This window comes from Rousettus aegyptiacus, unplaced genomic scaffold (assembly GCF_014176215.1).
Source record: "Rousettus aegyptiacus isolate mRouAeg1 unplaced genomic scaffold, mRouAeg1.p scaffold_m13_p_5, whole genome shotgun sequence".
NCBI lineage: Eukaryota > Metazoa > Chordata > Mammalia > Chiroptera > Pteropodidae > Rousettus > Rousettus aegyptiacus.
The window spans coordinates 7,073,087-7,092,653 of NW_023416308.1; the positions used below are offsets into that span (position 1 = coordinate 7,073,087).

The following is a 19,567-nucleotide window of genomic DNA, read 5'->3' on the forward strand; positions in this document are numbered from 1 at the left end:
TTCTTCTCTTCCTTCCTTCCTTCCTTCCTTCCTCCCTCCCTCCCTCCCTCTCTTTCTTTCACCTAACTCAATCTTCACTAAGTCACATGATGGCCTCTGTTCAGACCGGTGGTTCCCAGGCTCAAGGTGAGGCATATCTGCCTCCCGACCAGCAGGGTTCCGGTGCTGGCTGAGCGCCTACCACCTGCGGGGCCTGGTTCCCCAGCCTGCGGGGGACAGTGGAGACGGCCGAGCCGATGCCTGCACAGTGCCTGGTAGAGACGTGCTCAGTTACAGTGGGCTGTTCTGAGGCCTAGGCTCTTATTTATGTTCATTTACTCACCCCGTAAACAGCCATGCGCACTCCCACTTTGTGCTAGATGCAGGGCCACGGCAGGGGACGCGGAGAGGGCCTTGTTCCCTGGAGGGTCAAGCCTCGCGGGGAGAAGCGAAACCAGACACCTGCGTACGTCAACGCAGAGCAGAGCAGCAGGAAGGTGGGGCGAGGGGCGGACGGGGAAACTGGGGGGAGAAGGGATGGCGGGGACCAGTGGAACCTCTGACACTCTGGCTCAGCCCCGGAGGAGCGGGAAGCGAGGGGACGGGCGCGGGGGACAAAGGTTCCCTGCCTGGCTGGGGCGGCGGCTGCGGCTGGCCGGACAGGCACCCCTCTGTGCTTGCAGGGAGCAGGCCTCCCTCGCTGGCCGGCCCGGCCCCGCCTGGAGCAGGGCCTGGAGCAGCCGGGCGGGGCCGGCGCCGCGCCAGCGCTTGCCATGCCGGTCATGTCCGCGCTCCCAGCTCGGAAGGTGAAAGGTGCAGGCGCTAACCACAGCCCATCAGTCCTCCCAGCTGGAATAAGACAACGCCGGGGAAGCGGAGCCGCGCTCCCGGCCAAGTAAAAGCCTGTTTGCGCGGGCCTCCCCGGCTGCGCACGCTGGAGAGCGCAGGGTCCCGCGGGCGGCTTGCTTCCGTGCCATTATCTTTCCTCGGCGCGCTCACAGGTACTGCGGCCTGCCAGGCCCTGAAAGCTTCTCAATGCCGCGACCCTGCTGGTTTGCAACACGCTCGGGAAGAAAAGGACGCGGCCAGTGGCCGGCTCTCCTCTTTCTTCCCTCCCTGCTCTCTCTTTTCACCTTCCTGCACGCGCGAGGCTCCTCGGAAGGACTGCACTTCACCCGCTAGGGGCTGCCGAGCTGGAGATGAGCCGCAGACTCCGCGGAGGGGCGGGGTGGGGAGAGGGGAGGGTGGGTCTGTGCGGAAGGGCCGCCGGCTCTTCTAGTCCCTTTCCGAAAGCCTCTCTGGTGTCAAGGTCACCACCGCCTTGTGAGGGCAAGTTTTAAAACGACTTTCAAGAACCTGCTCTTCGCTGATCTATTTCATGGATATTTCCTAAGCATCAGCTTGTAAGGACAAATATAATATAAAAATATCCAGGGACAAGGGATAAAATGAAGGCCTCCACCCGGGCGAGGGGTGCTGGTTTCTTCTGGCCACCGGTAAGGGACCCCGGAGAAGCAGTGAGTGGCAGCCTGGGCCCAGGACGCCGCGTCCCCACAACCGCGCCGGAAGGTAAGACGCGCTGGACGCTCCTCCTCATGGCTACTACGTGGCGCCTGCGACATGCCAGACACAAGGCCGTGCGCCCCAGACACGGGACCAGGTGACACCAGAGCCGAACGCAAACAAACAGGCCGTCCTGAGACCTGCCCGCCCGTCAGGCACGCACGCGCGCGCACACACACGCGCACACACACGCACACGCGCGTTACTGCTCAGGCTTCCGAAGCCAGTGCTCTCCTTTACAGCTTATTCCTCTGCCCAGACACCACCCTCAGCCTGGCCTGACCAGGATGCGAGGACAACGGGGCGCGTCCGTGGCGACCCGGAGCGGGGAGAGAGGACGAACCGACGTTTGCTGCGAGCTCACTGTGCGCCGGGCCCGACGGGTGTCTCTCTAAGGCTCCCACGTCCCCTCGCGAAGCCGGTGCCCTGGTCCCGGTGCACGGATGACACCGCTGAGGCCGGGGGACGTGCGTGTGTCGCGGGGAAGAGAGCGAGTGGCAGGGTGCAGGGCCGCTGACTCGACGCGGGCCGGCAGGGTGCTAAAGCCCAGGCCTGACTCCTGACTCGGCCGCCAGGAGCTGGGTGCCCTCGGGGGGGTTATCCGCCCTCTCTCTGCCTCTGCGGGACTGATACCTGTGAAAGCCAGACCCGGCACGGAGTTAAGGTGTAACAGATAAGGCTGTTACAGTAACAATGATAATTAGTGTTACCTAGCCTGGACCGCACACTGAGCTGCCCACCTTGACCTTGGCTCATTTGGGACCCGCAGGAGGGGAGAGGCTGGTCACGGGGGCTGGCCAGCTCCCGGCCCACCAGGATCCTGTCTCCAGTCTCCCCCAGGGGATGGTGTCTGGTCTGCTGACCACGCTGAGCCTCGGGGCCAGGGGTGAACTCGGGTACCTACGCTGACTGCGCTGGCCACAATGAGGGCTTTGGCTGAGGCCACAGCGCCACTCTATCCACCTGGGTCACCTCCCGCTGTCCTCAAGGGCGGCTCAGAGGCCATAGGTGTCACCAGCAAGATCCCTGCCGGGCCCTGCTGAATGGCTGATGTGCTCGCCTTTCATTCCGAGGCTCGCATTCCACAGGGAGCCCTTTGTCACGGCCTTGGTGATCGGGCTGGGCAAATGGGGCTCTCGGCCTCCACCTGAGATCTGAGTGCCTTCCTGGCAGAGCTTGGGGCCAGGGGCGGGAACTGGGCACGGATCCCACCTGCCCTGGGAGTCTGCCAGGGCCCTGGAAGCTCTGAACAATGCGGATTTTGACACAAATGAGCTGGGTATTTTTCGCCACAGGGAAGGGGCAAAGAAGGGAAAAGGGTCTGGCCAGAAGGGCAGGAGGCCAGCAGCCCTATTTGGAGTATTTGGGGCTGCCAATGGATGGCTCCTGTCGCGGAGGGGAGACGCTGACATTTCCAGAGCACCTGCGCCCCCTCCCCTCGGCGTCCCATTTAGTTGGGAAGGGCTTCAACCACCGACTACCAGGGTGACCCTGGGCGAGTTACTTCTTCTCCGTGCACCTCAGCCCCTTCGTCTGTCGCATGGGAAGGCCGAGCGCGCCCACCTCCTACGTATGTTGTGTGGTAAAAAAAAGGCAGTTTGTGCACTTTTGTTATTCCCTCGAACATCTTCGCAGCCGTATGAGCTGGCACCTCTGTCGCCCTTATTTGTAAAATGGGAAACTAAAGTCCAGAGGGCACAATGACTCGTCCTGGGACACTCGGCCAGCAAAGCAGCAGAATCCAGGTCTTGTTGATTTCAAAGTCGATGCTCTTTCTCCTGAAGCTAACCTTTCTGGGACCAGGACCGTAGAGAAAGAAGAAAGATTCTTCCACCAGAGGTAAACGCGCGCGCGCGCACACACACACACACACACACACACACATTACAGCATTTCTGGGTGTTCACAGCCCCCTGTGCCAGCTGTAGACTAGGACCCACTGAGACAAGGTTTCACGGATTCTGGGTTAAATGTCCCTGTATCTTATCTTGCTGTGTTCCGGAGAGAGCATTCTTTTGTTTTCAAAAGAGTCTCATGCTCTTCTTTGGAAAAGAGTGCTGAAAAACACTACTGGAAATTGATTTCCGACTCTTCGGCCTCCGAACTCTCAGGGCGCCCTGCGCCGGCCCCTCGGGCCGCTGACAGGTGAGGCTAGCTTGGAGGCTGACGCGTGGCCGTGCTTGCTGGTGACACCCCCAGATTGGTAGCATCATGACTGAGTCTTGCATCCCCTCCTAGCCAAGCACTGCTGCTCCTGCCCCCCAGAAAACCCGGTACCACCCCTCCCCCAGCCATATGCCTTGATGCTTGTGGGGCACCCTATCGGCTGATATTCTCCGTTGGGTACCACCAGAGACACCCTCTGTCCTGTTCTGTTCCCGGGAAGAACGACCCTGGGGCGCCTGGCCCTCTGGCTTACAGCTGAGACGGCCTCAGGGGAGCAGAGGGTGGAGGAGAGGGAGCTGCAGGCATTTCCACTCCAGCTTCCTCCCCACTTTGGTGTGGCTCTCTGGCAGTGGCTGTGTCCCTACCTGGCTGGGGACCGGGTGACTGTCCCGTAGGCTCCTGCTCTCGCTGGGCCGCAGAGATCACTTCCTCCCCCTGCCTTTAGGCCCCGTGGTGGGGGGACCAGCGCACTACGGCTCCCCTTGGGTGCCGCCCCCACCCCCGTCGGCCGTCCTTGCATTACGGGCCCTTCCTGCCAACCCTCGGGGTGAATCCCGTTCCCCGCGGGGACCCTGCTGTCCACCCTTGGCGCCAGGAGGGTCGCACTGAGCTCACTTGCTGCACACTGGGTTAGCTCAGAGCTGTGGCCCCCTCCAGCGCCTGGGCGGGCAGTGCGCCCCACAGCGACTCAAGAGGAGACACTACACCGGCCTCGGGGGCTTCGCCCACCTCTGCACCTCACTTTTCCCATCTGTAAGTGGGGACAGTGTATTACACACACCATAGGGGGCCCCACAATGCGTTTCATTGTGGCTTATGTTACTGCTCATTCCCCCCGCTTCTGGACGGGACCCTGGAGATTCTAAGCCATGCAGCAGACATTCGTGCACCCCAGATCTAACGAAGGCCCAAGGCCTTTTGAGAACGCAGTGCTTGGGGGGCTCTGGAGCTGGTCTGGAGTTCAAGTCTCAGCTCTGCTACTTCCTGGCTGAGCGACCGTGGGCACCGTGCCGAGCCTCAGTTTCTCTGTCTACAAAATGGAGACGGCAGCACCCGCAGCTGCCAGGGGTGCTGTGAGGACGAGCGGCACGGGGTGTGTCGCACACTGGGCACGCGGCCCCCGGCGCGGAGTTAAGTCCCTCGCACAGGAGCCGTCACGAGTCACTTGAATGCCTGGCCGGTCTGAGTTCCCTCACCCATAAAATGGGGCTCGTCGTGCCCATGTCTCAGGGCTGGTGGGAGATCCACGGGGAGATGTGCGCAGACAGACCGCGGTCTTTGCGACGACCATCGCTGTGCCTGCCCCGTCGGGGCCTCGGCACGTGGCTGATCTGCGGCCGCGGTGATAGCCGATCTCACGGGGAAGCTTCGGGCCGGGGCGAGGCAATAACACTGTCTGTGAGGCTCGATTTATTGAAGGGGGCTCCTCTCCGCAGGCGGGCGGAAGTGCTGAGCCGGCGCTCCTCGGTGGCCCTGGGGGCGGGCGACGCGGGCGCGGGGAGAGCCCCTTACACAAACATTTGCCGACGGGTGCGTGTGGGCCTGTCAACGGCTGTCGATAAGGACAGACGCTCTCTCTGCATGGCAGGATTTGGAGACGTATTGAGTTGTGAGCCAGCGACTGTGTACTCAGCCCTGATTTTCCTGGTTTCTCTTTCGCGTTTGCTCCTATGTCCCCCAGCCTCGGGCTGACAGCTCCGCCTGTGCCCGACACCGTGCTGGGCCTGGGAGCCCAGAGACGCGCTCTGAGGCGGGTACGGGTCCAGGGAGGGTAAGAACCACGGAGAAACGGATTACGAGAGGGCAAGGGAGTATAGGAAGAGAGGTGAGAGAAGGGGGGATGGAGCAATTACTGATACCCGAGGAGAAGGTGGGGGGAAGGAAGGCTTCTCCGAGGTGTCATCTGAGCTGCGTCTTAAAGACTGGAGAGCACTCGCCAGGTTACAAAGAAAAACCGAGAGGCCAGGCACGCTCAGCAGAGGGAGCAGCGCGTGCAAAGGCACGGGGTCCTGCCCGGCGTCGGGGGCGCCGCGGACGCTGTGGGGGGCGTGGTGGGACGGATGAGGCTGGGAAGGCCACCGGGCTGGCGGGAGGGGTTTTCTGAAGGGTTTGGCAGGCTGAGCCACAGCCGGACGGCTTCTGGCCTGTCTCTGCTGTTCCAAGCACGCTTGACGCAGTCCTGAGCAACGTGTAGCTGAGACGTTGCTTACAAGACCTGCTTCCCGCCCCGTGCAAGACCGGCCAGGCCCGGCTGGAAAACCTGCAGCTGCGTAAGGCGACCTCCGTCAACGTGCCTCTGAGTTGCTGCCTGATGTGGGAAGCCGAGTGTCGCTGGCTGGGACGGGAAACCATCACCTCCAGGTTCCAGGTGCCACCTCTACACAGACGAGTGGGGGCGGGGCAGACAGGACCGGCCCCAGGTGACACTGTTGGTCCCAGCTGCCCGACGGGGACAGGGCCACGAGGGGAGCAGTAACAAGCGCAGATCTTGAAACGCCGAGGGGTACGCTGCACGTGGGGCCGTTGAGGCCCTTCGCAATCGGCCACGGCCCTCCCTGACTTCATCCGCCTCCTCGACCCCTTCTCAGCGCCCCACCCCCCCCACCAAGCCTTGGGGTCCCTCTGCTCAGGCAGCGCTTTCGCGAGCACAAATGTCACGTCTGCGGGGAGGCCTCTCCGGACTACCAGCTCAAACAACGTGCCCAGCCTCTCCCGCCTGGACCCACGGCCCCCCCAGCTCACTGCTGTACCCCAGGCCTGAGGACGGAGCAGGCGCTAAGTACCCTCTGGGGATGAACTAATCAGCAAGGCCGTGCGACACCACCAAGATGTGTGGAAGGTGGAGTGAGGTCCTGTGACCATCAGGGCCCTGGCAGGAAGTGGACGGTCCTTGAATCAGGTAGCCGAGGATAGCAAAGGGGGGACAGAGTGTAGGCAAAGTGGTGCCAGTGGCCCCCAGGCTGGCCAGCGGAAGCCGGACAGAGAGCGCCGGGTGGAGAGGGCCATCAGACACGAGCCCACTGGCGGCAGCATCTGTCAGCCAGCCAGCAGCAACCCGGCGGGAAGGCCGGCGGCGGGGAACGAACAGCAGGACCCGCTCCCCACCCTCCCCCGACTCCCTGCCAGGCCTCCCAATGACCCGGCCCCGCCAGGAGCCGAAAGGGCACGGAGCTCACCGAGGCCGCCCGCACAGCCTGGCCTCCCCGCTCGGGGCAGCCCCGCCGGTCTTACCGTGGAAGTGCTCGGCCGTCTTCCGCCGCAGGGCCTGCAGGCTCACCTCGGAGTCGGCCCACTCCAGGACCAGCCTCCGGCCGTACAGGTGGGTGCTGTGGCACAGGGCGTCGAAGGCTCTCTGTGGGGGCAGACACGGTGCGTCAGCTCAGACCTGAGCTCGGACCCTCCGTCCTGCCCTCCTGAGGCCTGCTGGGACCACGCGCGCCAAGGCCGCTTCTGGCCCTTGTGACACCTGCTCCCCAGCAAGGGAGTGTGACCTGCTGGGGACCTTTGTTTTAGATTAGTGGGTCCCGCTCCCAGGGAGGGAGCCGCGAGTGACGATGCGGTTGACACCTCCGCCGGCGTGCCCGCTGTCTGGGCCTGTCCCTGGGGCCGGCTGGGGTTTTCTGTCCCACGTCACACCCTGTCTGGGCAGGGCGACCCCACTGGCCGGCTCGCCTCCCACCCGGCTGTCCGGGCGGTGCTGCGTGAGGAAGCCGAGGCCTGTCTGGCCACGAGATGACAATCACGCAGGCGCCTCATTTCCACGTGGCGGCTCCTTCGCTGGCCCTGGCGATTCCGTCCGGTCCCTGCTGCCCTAGGCCCAGCCGCCCTCAGGCTCCTCACTGGCCCTCCCCGTCCCCCCCCCCCCCCGCAGGCTTCCACCCCAGCGGCCTGGGTCCCGCCCCGCACTCTGCACCTCGCTCCGCCTTGCTCTTCCCGACCTCCGCGCCCTGCCCATTTGGGTTTGTATTTGGCGACAGCTTTACTGAGATGTAACCCACATGCCACGCGAGTCGGCCCTTTGCATGTGCCATCCACTGGTCTTTAGCATAGTTCACAGCACAACCAACGCCACGATCGATTTGCAAACACTCTCGCCATTACCCCTAGAAGAAACCCTGCACCCATCGGCGGTCACTGCCCACTGCCCCCAACGCCCAGCGGGCACTCGGCGTCAGTGAGCTCCCTTAAACGCCGCTGGGCTTGAGCTCAATGGCACCGGGCAGGGGCTCTTCCTGAAACACTCCCACGGACCGGAGGACACGGCACGTTGTGGCCGAGAGCCTGGACTCTGGAGCCACCCAGCCCGGGCCCTGCACTTCCTGGCTTCGAGACCTCGGGCAAGTTCAGCGACTCTCCCCGGCCTCAGCCTCCTCGCCTGGGTTGTCGATGTGAGGGTTCTGGGCAAGTGCCTAGAACAGCGTGGGGGCACGGCGGGCACCCCGCTGGCCAGTGCTCTCATCATTAGCGCAGACTCATCACGTCGGCAGCCGAGGCCTCAGGTGAGCTCCGGGCGCCCGTCAGCACTGGACAACCGCGGTGGCCGACGGGCGTCTTTTCTCCGCCTCTAAGTGGCAGACTGCACCGCGGGCTTTGTCTGCTCGCTTCTTTGACGCCTCGAGGAGGCAGCTTATAACCAGGAGGGCTCTGGACTGGGACCCACCCAACCTGGGCCGTCAGGGGTTGGGCTGTGTTCCCCAAGACGTGAGCTTATTTGCAAATGGGGTCTTTGTGGATAGTTACATGAAGACGAGGACATACTGGAGCAGGGTGGGCTCCTAACCCAGCGAGACCGGCATCCTTCTAAGAGGTGGCCACGTGAACGCCATGTGAACGAGGGAGGCAGCCTGGAGTGACATGTCTACGAGCCACGGCATGCCGGCTGTCACCAGAAGCTGGGAGAGAGGCACGATCCTCCCTCGGAAGGAAACAGTACTGGTGACATCTTTGCTTTGGGCTTCCCGCCTCCGCAGCTGCGAGATGACGGACTTCTGTCGTTTTAAGCCCCCCAGTCTGTGGTGCTTGGTGGTTACAGCAGGCGAGGAGAATAACGCGGTGGCCTTGGGTGGCCTGGCTGCCCCACTCTGAGCCTTGGTTTCCTCGTCCATAGAATGGGGCTAATTGTGGGACTTACACACAAGCCCCGATGGCGCAGAGCGGCTAGTCAGCAACGACTCAACGTGAGGGGCCCGGGTGGGAGGTGGGCGGGACACACGTCTTTTTAAAACCAGACGCGTAGCCAGATTAAAGAGATGCTTTGTTCTCGGTGTTTTTCCGAAGGGCCAGGTGCAGGAAACTTTTTCTCCCCCCACCCCTTTTTTTAAACTTTAATTTAAAAAACTCTTTCTGACTGCCAACAGAGCCTCTGCATTTTTTTTTTTTCCACGCGGATATAAAGATGCATCTGGACTCCGAGCCGAAATGGCCCATTCAAATCTTTAAAACACACGCGTTCTCAGCTGGTGAGGCAGAGCAAACAGCCTGATCGGGAGAGCTGGGGTTTTAGGACGAGGAGGAGAAACTGGTTGGGAGTCTGGTGCGGTGGGTATCCCGTCCTGGCGCCAGGGTCCCCGAGGAGCTGCGGTCCCGGGGGACACGGGCGGGTGGGGGGCGGCCACGAGGCTGCATCTGGTGGAGGCTGCGCCGGAACGCAGAGGAAGAATGGAGGAACAGAGCCTGGGAGACGGGCCCCGCGAGACGCCCGGACGCGGCCTCTCCGACTCCAGCCTTCAGCTCTGGGCTTCCTTGGTCACCCAGAGCCTGCAGAGGCCTCCACTCACTCTAGGAATGGCTGAGAACTCTCTCGACCTCCTTCCGATATTGCTTTAACAGCAGTTAAGACCGGAAGCTCTGAACACGAGCCGCTTTGGTTCAAATCTCTGCTCTGCCACTTACGAGCTGTGTGACCTTGGGCAAGCTGCCTAACCTCTCTGAGCCTCGGTTTCGTAAAAGACAGGAGGATTCAACGAACTGGCCAACCCCCGCAACGCCGCCTGGCACATCCCGTGTCTCGCCAAGTGCTGGCTGCGGTTACTGCGGCGTCTGCCCTCGACTCCCCATTATCACCTCGAAGAGCAGGGACGGTTGCAGGTTATTTGCAGTTTGAGCACAACATGTGGTTTTCCAGAAATAGCAGAGTTACCTCGCCTAGTTCCCGTCCCCTCGGGCTAACGTGAAATCAGGCTGTGTTCCGGGCGCCCACTGCCTTGGTGGTGGGAACGTGGCGGCCTCAAACTGCCCTCGGGGCTGAAATGGCCTTGGGCAATCTGGAGTAATTGCATTTTGTTAAGAGCCTAACAGAGTTTGTTATACTTGAGGCACCCATGGGGGGGCGGGGCGGGGGGAAGGCTCAGCCCGGGGCCTCTGGGGACTTCGGGCCTGTGCAGGCGGAGACGCTGCAGTGCACGGAAGGTTCCAGGCACAAGTAGTCCAGCAGCAGCTCCCTCCCCGCTCTCTGTGCCTACACCGGACTCCCCTGAGACCCGCGCCACCTTCTCCCCAGAGAGAGTGCCCTCAACCTCGGCTCCGGGCTCGGCGCACCAACCCAAACAGCCCTGGAAGCCTGTCCGTCTGCGGGTGCCCAGCGTCCGGGCAGAGCTGGGCGTCCCGGCAGGGCGAGTGGACGCCCAGACATTCCTGGCCCCGTGCGTCTCTCCAAACCCTGCGTCTGAGCCCTGCTCTCCTCCCTCGCGTTCCGGGGCCTTCTTGTGGATCATAAACGTCCTGGCTGCCAATAACCTCAACCTGTTCATGACACATTCTCCTTGTGCTTCCCCGAAGGCAGGTGCTGGCCAACGTCTGTAGGCAGGCCGCCTGCCTTCGTACCTTCCCTTTCAGCTTCTGTACATTCTGTCCCCGGGCCTCTGTGTTTCCGCCCTGGCCTCGGAAGGGCTCCCTTCATCACGGCCGACTTGCCGGTCAGGCCCTGCTCCCCTCGCCCCTGCTGCGGCCAGGTGCCCTCCCTGGGCCCTGTACACCTGCTCGTGTGCCAGTCTCCTGGTTCAGCCGTGAACCTCAAAGGGGAGCCCTCTATCCTTGCTACCCTCGGAGCGATGCTCAGGACACTGTGCTCAGTAAATGTTGTAGCGTAAACTTGCGTCTCCTTCTCTGCGGGTCTCGCAAACATGTCTCCAGACGGGCAGGGACGGTTAGGTTGGTCCTGGCTGCAGACGGAGGGCTGGTTTGGATATGTTGCCACAGTTCGTTCAGACCCTGCATTCGCACTAGGAAGACGGCAAGGAAACGAGTGTGTCTCACCTTCGACTGTCTACACGCATGGGACACCCTGACACTCTTGGGTCTGAGACACAGAGAGGAAGAGACCCTGCTCCCAACGCAGGTGACTGCGGGGCCTCGTGGGATGGAAACCGGCGCCTCTGCCACCAGGACACGACGACCCACCGGACGTGTCAGGGGCGTCGCTGCGGAAGCCTGAGACCCAGGACGGAGCTCTGAGGGGCCTTGGCAAAGGGAGCGCCACACAAGGGGCGACCCCGGCTCCGTGGGGCCACTTCCTGTTCTCACCTGATGGGCCAGGGCCGGTTATTTCTGCTTCTCTTCCCGTCCCCGCTCTCTGCGCTTTTGGAGCTGACCCCGAGGGCTCGTTGACCCCGGGTTTCTATTCGGGGTCAGCGGACGGGAGGCGGCAGTTGCGGGGCGGACTGGAGGGCGGGAGGAGCGGGTGGGGGCGTTTCCTCGCCCGCTCCCCCCTCCCCCAGGACCGCAGCTCCTGCCCGTTCTCCCTCCCTGGCAGCTCCGGCTCGCACCTTTCTCTCGAGCATCTCTTTAGCCTAAGGGGGTGACAGCTCCTGCACAGGTCCTGGGGGGCTTCGCCATCTCTGGCGAGTCCGAGTCCCACTTACTCCTCCATAAATCCCTCTTCACTGGAACCATCTGGGGGTGGGTTCTGTTTCCTGACCTAGATGGCTGCCCGAAGTCTCTGCCTTGACCCAGGGCAGATGGACTTCCCACTTTGGACAGCAGGCCCGGCGCCCTGGCCCTGCTCGGGCCGACCGGGACCGCCCTGAGCAGCCAGCTGGGGTCCGGGAACACCCCCGGCATCTGGTTCTCTGGCTCGGCTGTCCTGGAGTCACACCTCCTTCATGTCCTCTGACCTAAGCCACTGACTACGGGCGCTGCAGCACCAGCTTCGGCCGCCTCTTCTGCCTTCCCGGGGGAGGAAGCCTGTGAGGGAGGAGGGTGAACGGCAGTGCCAGCCACGCTGTGACCAGGCCTGGCAGCCATCTCTCCAGAACCGGGCAGGCGCCGGGCCTGACCTTTCTGCAGGTCTCCCTGGAGACGGGCCTCCTCCTCCTGGCAACGCCCTTGGTAGGACTCTCGTCCCCAGGGGCCAAGGCTGCGGGCAGAGCCGAGGACGGGCCTCCCGTCTTCCGAAGTCCAGGGCTCTCTCTTGGCCCTTTCTTCCGTGTCTTGCAGAGTGGGAGGGCTTCTTCTCTCGGCGGACGTCAACTCTCCCTGAACGTGGTCACCGCCAATCTGTCCCAAGCCATCTGTGCCCCCGCTGCCTGGCGAAAGCGTGACCTAAGCCGGCCAAGAATGAGCACGTGTGCCCAGGAGCGCAGGGACCGAGCAAAGCGAATGGGAGCCCCGGCCCGGCTGGGACCGCTGGGAGGAGGGCCTGCCACGCGGGCTGTTTCCTGTGTCCCTGAGGGCGGCTTCCTGTCCCCACTCTCCCGGAGTCCTGTAGGCCAGCTCCTGGCAGACCCTGCAGCTTGCTTCTGGCCTCCACAGGGGGAGGGGCTGGGCAGGACGTGGTCCCCGCCGTAAGTGGGGCTCTTTGCACAATATGGGGTGACTCTGATCATGGGCCCCCACTCGGCACCCTGCTCCATTCCGAGCCGTGGTCCCGTGGAGCTGAGGACATTTCTAAAAGAAATGCCAGGCCCTGTTTCCAGGCCGTCATGCCTGAAGTCTTTCGGAAGCACAGATGTCTCTTCCATTCGGTCATTCGCAAATGCCGTCATTTACTGAGCCCAATCCAACGCAACGTCTCTGGAGGACTCATTAGGGGGCATGAAGGGGACACACCGTCTCTGACCTCTGAGAGATAAAAGAGCTGTTGCAACAGGGAAGGAGTGCCAGCTCCAGGTAGCCAGGGTCAAGCCATATGGCAATGAGGAGGTGTGGCCTGGTAGTGGCCTTGGGCTCCGTGGTGGGGGACAAAGCGACCACCTTGCCTTTCCTTGGTGCTTGTACTGACCTCCTGATAAATCAGAAAGGAGGACATTCGGACCCCAGCCCTCCTCAGCGCCCGGAGCCCCGTCTCCCCCCGCCCTGATCTCACAGGGGCCGGGGAGGCCGCAGTGCACACAGGCCGCAGACAGGTGCGCCGTGGCACTGCGACACCGGGTCACGAGGGATGTGCACCTGCTCATCCTGATCCCAGGTTCCCTGCCCATAAATGTGTTGGCTGAGCCCAAGTCCCTGCCTTGAATACCCAAGGCTCAGGATTCAAACACCTTTTCTTTTACCCCCAGGCCCTGACGACAGGAATTAGGCAAAACCCTCAGTTGAAACATAGGCACGGGTCTAACACACGTGCCTGAACGGAAAAGTGAGGACAAATCTCAAGTCCCGAATTTGCTCCCAGTTAGCATTTCAGGAGACCAAGACCAACCGAGACCCGACTTAGAACCGCAGCATCTCCGGCCCATGGCCCGTGTGCAGCCCTTTACACACTCCACGCGTGTGAGCTTCGCGAGAGTGGCAAGGGGCGGCGTTATTACTTCCTGTTGTGTGGACAAGTTAATTGAGGTTTGGGGACATGAAGTCCCCTGTCCACGGCCACACAGCTGGAAAGAGGCAGGAAAGACGCCATAGGCCACGCGGCTGACCGCTGCGCAGCCACGCCTTGTCCAGGACGCGGGCCGCCCGGGGATGACCCGGACCGCGACTCCCCGTCCCCGTGGGCCGACATCCCCCTCACTCCAGCCGCACCCCCGCAGGGCCCCCTCTCCCTCCTCACACTCGGCGATGCAGACTGAGTGCCGCACGTGCACACGGATGAGCTGACGGCTCCCGCCGGTTCCCGTGCGTCTCACACAGCTGAGCGCGGCCTCGAGCAGCCCTGTCTGGCTCGCCCGTCACCATGTCACCACAGGTCTGGCTTCGGTCGAATGAGCCAGGCAAGGCTGTGGGTAGGAGAGGCCCAAGGGGAGCCGCTCCCAAATGCCCAGCGTGCCCCCACCGGGGTGGGCCGGGGGGGGGGGGCTGTGGCCCACGCCTCGACACTAACCGGCGCGGCCGCACCGCCCGAGATGACTGCGCCTGCTTACCGCCGAGAGAGCGGCTCTGCCTGCCAGCGCCGGCCGCCATCACGCCGCCCGCTGCCGGCCCCCCCAAGTGTTTATTTAAGCCGACACATTGCTCTGCTAATTGGATAACGTTCCATGTGAAAATAGACCTTTTAAAACAACAGCAGCGGCGGCAAATAAAAACAGCTGTAACTGCGAAAGTACAAAGGGGCGCGGGCTCGGGGAGGGAGCGTTAAAGGCGCACACGCGGGGAAAAGCCGAGGTTCCGGTGCCGGCTTCGCTTTCCTCCCCTCCGCGTGGCCCTTCCCTTCCTGCTCCACGACCAGCCTGGTCTGGGTGGAGAGAGAGGAGCCTGCGGCTTCTAAAAGGAACCCCGTGGCTACCGGTGGCCTCTCGGTCAGCGGGGATGGCCACACCGGCCGGGGAACCGCAGGTCACCTGCCCGGTGGGATGCTGCTGCCTTCGAGGCAAAGCTGCTGTGTGGGGTGGGCGGGTTGGAAGGGGACAGTGTGTGCCCGTGGGGGCTGCTGCAGGAATGTCCACTCCCTCTCTGAGGGCTGGGAGGAGCTGCCACCATCCTGGGCTGGTTCCCAAGAGATGTTTTAAGGAACGACCTGCTGGGCGTCTTCCAAAATGCCGTTAGCGTTAGCGTGGCGAGCGCTTTTCTTTGGTGAGGCGTCAGGGGCTGGGCGAGAGGCGATGGGTGTGGGGGAACTGGAGGGGGCTGGCCCTCATTCTAAGCGGATAGATGAATGAAAGGCGAGAGGAAGTCCCGAGTCAGACAGACGCAGGTGGTTTCCCACCTCTGCTCGGCACTGGCTGTATAACCCCGGGCAAGGACTTAATCCCTTTGAACCTTAGTCTTCCCATCTGTCATATGGCTTCCTACCCCCTATTTTCCTGGAGTCCCCAAAGATCAGAAACGACCTACACAAATGCCCAGCACTGTCCCTGGCAAAGATGGCCTTTCAGAAGTTGGTAGTTTTTATCAACGCCAAGGTGCTGCCCATTCAGAAATACCACCAGGGCCCAGAGGACCACGTGGCGGCTGAGACATTACAGACAGCCACGCACCTGGGAATCCCACTGCGTTCTGGGTGCGTCTGAGTCTCTGACTTCCCGTCTGCCCTCGTCAACCCTCGTCCCCCCTCCACTTCTCTCCAGCATGTGCGGGAAGGTTCGTCACACCTGGAGGTTCAGATAGTATCGGCACTTTCAGAGGGAATGACACCTATGGCTCGGGACATCGGGGGCTGATGGAATGTCCGAGGCTGGGAGAAAATGCTGGCTGGCGGAGGCTGAGACGAGGGCGGCCGGCCGGGACCCAGCCCCGGGTTCGCGTCCCGGCTGCAGAGGCAGGCGTGGCAGCGGCGGCACAGAGGGAGCTCAGTGCTGCCTGCAGACCTGGGGAGGGAGTTACGCGACTCTCCCGCCTGAGTCCCAGGGCTGCCGCAGGCCGGGCAGCCACATGCGCCTGCAGTGTGCACATCGTGTACGGAGCCAGTGCAGAGGGGCGCGGGAGCCTCTGCCTATTGTCATCAGTTGCCTGGTTACCCCGTGCTCCACCATGACGCCCGCCCGCTCGGAGCCTCTTCCTAGGTGTGAGGTGTGTGCTCGACAGCAGCGGCTTGCGGGACAGTGGGCGTCCTGCTGATGCACGGGGTGGAGCGTGGGCGTCACAGAGGAAGGCCGGGGACTCAGAAGGCACCTGCCTGGGGCCAGGCAGAGACGGTGCTGCTGCGGGGCTGAGCTCTCTCCTTTGCCAGCCGGCGAAGCCAGGAGCGAGCACTGCACTGGGAGCCAACGCGCCCGGCTCAAGCCCTGGCTCCGCCCTGCCCGGAAGCCGCGGGCTCCTCCACTGCTCTCCGACCAGCCTGTACCCTCTCCCTGCCTCTCTCCTCGCACGCCTGCCCCCCCCACCTTCCCTTCTCCTTCTCCCTCCCCCCGGGCTGGGGATGGCCTGGGGCCCCCCGGGAGGGCACCCAGACTGGCAATGGCAGTACAGCTCTCGTGAGGGGGCGAGCGGGGCGGGGGGCCGTCGAGCCCCGGGGAGGTTTCTAGGGGGTCCTTCCACAGAGCGCTCACAAAGGAGGAGAGCCGCTTCGGGAAGCTCGTTTGCCCCGAGAGCTGGGGACCACGAAGGCGCCTCTGCGCCCTGGGGGTCCCATGCCCCGCAGGGTGTCGCGCAGTGTCTTCCGGCAGCACCGCTCACCCTCTTGTGACGCGCGCCCACCCTCGAGCTAACTAGATATTTACAATATTCACAGCGCCATTCACCAGGGTGCACCGCGCTCGGCTCTGCGGGTCAGTGGAGAGCGCCGGATGCTCCACTCGGAAGACAATAAGTTCTTCAGGCAGACGGGGAGAAGGGGAGGGGGAGGCGGTGCAGCTTCCCCGGGAGGCGAAAAGAGCAAAGGGAGCCTGCGGGAGAGAGGGGCGCGCGGGGGGGCCCCTGGCCTGCCCGCCGCGGGGATGGCGGGGGACACAAATCGCTCTGCGGCCAGGGCGCTGCCTGTCGGAGGCAGCGAGAGCCAGTCTCGGAGGGGCCGTGGGCTGAGTTCTCGTCCTTGGCGCCCCTTCTCCTCCTGGAGCCGAGGTGTGGGCAGAGGAGGCTGCGGCGGGGCCACCGGGAGCTGAGCGAGGAGTGACGCCCACCGCCTGGCACGCAGGCCGGCCGGGCACCCGAGCTGCCTCCCTGGGCGCCCGCTTCTGCTCCGAGGACGACTGCGTCCTGGTGGCAGGGTGTGTGGGACTTCGGCGCTGCGAGCCTGTGACGGGCCTGACCCGCCAGGCCCCACGGGTCCTGTCAACACCCTCACCACAGCACCGAGTCTGCAGAGGGGCGCGGTGTGGAAAGATGGTTTCTAGCTCAGGAGTCACTGAGGCCTTTTCTCTCTGCTCCTTCCCCAAATCCCTTCTTTTCAGACTGTCACCACTGTCACCGCCATCCTCCTCATCACAGCTGACGGGCGGGCCAGGCCCTGCTCCGTGACTGGGCACTGCACCCAAACCTCACCACCGCTCGATGAGAAAAATCCTATCACCATTTCACCACGGGGGAAACTGAGGCACGTGGCAAGGAAGTCACTCGCCCCAGGTCACAGAGCACGGTAAGAGGCGGTACTAGGATTCAAACTCGGACAGCCTGGGCTCGAAGTCCACGCTCGACCAGCTGGCGCCACACTGGCCCTTAACGAGACACGTTCCTTAGGGGCAGGAAGTGGAGCCCCCAGCTCTCCCCCAGTCACGGCCTCCGGCGGGAACCTCGATGCAAAACACGACAAAGGCTCCGTACCCTCCCGGCCCAATGCCCTCGAAGCCCAGCGTGCGGGGGGACATGGTGCAGGGCACACTGGCCCGGGCTGCTCTTCTGTCTGTGGACGGGCCGGCCGGGTCCGCGGGGACCTGGGCTGGGGGAAACGAGGAGGAAGCAGCTCACTCGTGTGCCAGGACCGGCGCCAGGGTGTCACGCGCACCGTCTGGCTCCGCCCTGCGGGGGGGGACCCGGTATCATTCCCGTTTGACAGATGAGGAAACTGAGGCATGGGGCAGGGCCAGGAAGGCTGGGCTGCCAGCTGCTGTGGAGGGCTGTCCCCCCGACTTCCGTCTGAGCCAATGTGGGGACCCAAAGGCGCCTGTTGCACGTAGGGGTGCTGCCCCGGCTGTCAGCATGGCAGGCGAGGGAAAGGCTGCCGGCCGAGAAGAAAGAGGAGCAGATGTCTGGGCAGACGCGGCCACGTGTCAACAAAACAGGCACTCGAGCTCAAGATGCTGAGACAAAGGTGGCTGGCAAGGCTCCCCGAGGTCCCGGGGGTGCCCCTCTGCCTGTGCACGTTCCCAGGGCTCACAAAAGCTACAGCTGTGTCCCAGGGAGTCACCCCCAGCTCCGCCCACTGGGCCTCTGGCAACGCTGACTTGCGGAGGGCCCGGCCATCAGTGGGACCTGCCTGTCACTTCACTGTACCCTTGAGGAAAGACGAGGCCCAGAGAGGAAAGAGGCCGCCTGAGGACACGGGCCCGTGCAGGGGGCCCATGGCGACACACGGCAGCATCACCGCCACCTTCCCTGGGGATTCGGACCCGGTGTCGTGAGGGCCGCGACCACGGACAGAGCCAGAAGCCCAGGCCCGCAGCCTCTGCCCCCACGTCTGCGGCTGGGCCAGGTGAGGACCCAGTCGGTTCCTTCTGGTTCAGAGAGGCTGCCTCGCCTGCCACCAGCGGGAAGGATGAAGGGAAAGTCGTGTCCCCACGGGTTCCCACTTGGGTGCCTCGGAGTCTCCTTTTGAAGCACTGTCCCCTGAACCCCCTCTGCACCCTCTCTCGTGCTGGCCACTCTGGGGGAGGGGGACTCCATGACAGACGGAGCCGTTTCCTGTCTGACCTGGGGAGGCCTGAGAAACCCATCTACTTCCCTGCTTCGTGTCCCAGGTCCCTGTGTATGTGACAAGGGGAGGGAGCAGGTCACGGAATTGTCCCTTCCTCCAAACTCAAGGCCCAGGGTCTTTTCTTTCAAGGATGTTGTGCATATGAGAGAGAGAGAGAGAGAGAGAGACCGACCGCACGGGATGGTAACACGTCTGCATTTGTAACGAGCTTCTCCTACAGGCCGCCGGGCAGGGGCCTGTGCTCACCTTCGCGTCCTGCTTGCTGAGGAAGTCCACGAAGCCGAAGCCCCTGTGTGTGCCTGTCCCGGCCATCTTCTTTGGCAAGCGCACGGTCTTCAGCTCCCCGAAGGTGCTAAGAACAAAAAGCGAACACAAGGGCGTTTCAGGATCGATGGCCCACAAAAGGGCCGGGGGGAGGGAGGGAGGGGGTCCGGACCGACGCCCACACGCTCGCCCCTTCCCACCCGGACAGGGAAGCGCAGCGAGGACGTGCACACACGCATGTGCACGCACACGCGTGTCGGCTCCGGCTGGCCAGCGCCTGCTCGGGGGCGTGAGCGGCCTTCTCCTTAGGGCCCCGGCCACACACTGGGCACGGAGGAGATGCTTGTGTTGGAGACGCTGACGGAGAATTTCCAGGCCCTCTCTGCCCGGCTGGCACGCTCATCCTCGCCCAGCCCGTGGGGAAAGTGTGATTTGGCAGGGGGCGTCCTGCCTTGTACGCGTGTGGCCAGGTGGGGAAGGCGCGGGGCCGCTCGTGCGTGCCAGCTGGGGCTCCGGACTCGGGATCAGCGGGGTCCCCCGAGCCGAATCCGCCCCCGCGGTGGAACGCTGTGCCGAACCAGCAGGACGGGCCCCTCTCCTGGGCCCGGACCCGGGGCTCGGGCTGGATCATCTTCGGTGCTCGGTGCTCTAATGACACGGGGCGACTCCCTCTGAGCCCCTCTGCCCCTCCTTCTGGGCTTCCCCTGCCAAGCCAAAGTCAGGCGAAGCTCTGGAGGAGGACATGGCCTGGCTCCGCCTGTCAGGGATCAAACAGGTGAACACAGCTCGGACCCCCACACTCCTCCTGCCGGCCAAACCTCAGAGAAATTCTCGGACAAAAGGACCGGGCCTCGCTTGCCTTCCCGCCTCGCGCCCGTGCCCCCGCCGCACCCTGGGTCCATTTATCACATCCACGCGTGCAAATTGCTACCGATAAAT

The 19,567-nt window shown here is 63.4% G+C and overlaps 1 protein-coding gene across 4 annotated transcripts in view; it reads right to left on the reverse strand.

The window, feature by feature from the left end:
* Positions 1 to 19,567, reverse strand: part of RBM19 (RNA binding motif protein 19) — a 108,119-nt gene that overhangs the window by 12,672 nt on the left and 75,880 nt on the right. For 2 of the 4 annotated variants that reach the window (XM_016157480.2, XM_016157479.2), the window contains exons 22-23: positions 18,611 to 18,716; positions 6,940 to 7,060 (exon numbers count right to left, since the gene is read on the reverse strand). In XM_016157480.2, the coding sequence (XP_016012966.2) occupies positions 6,940 to 7,060; positions 18,611 to 18,716 (227 nt within the window). The remainder of the gene's footprint in view (positions 1 to 6,939; positions 7,061 to 18,610; positions 18,717 to 19,567) is intronic. The other 2 variants (XM_036220601.1, XM_036220600.1) reach the window with 1 other exon arrangement.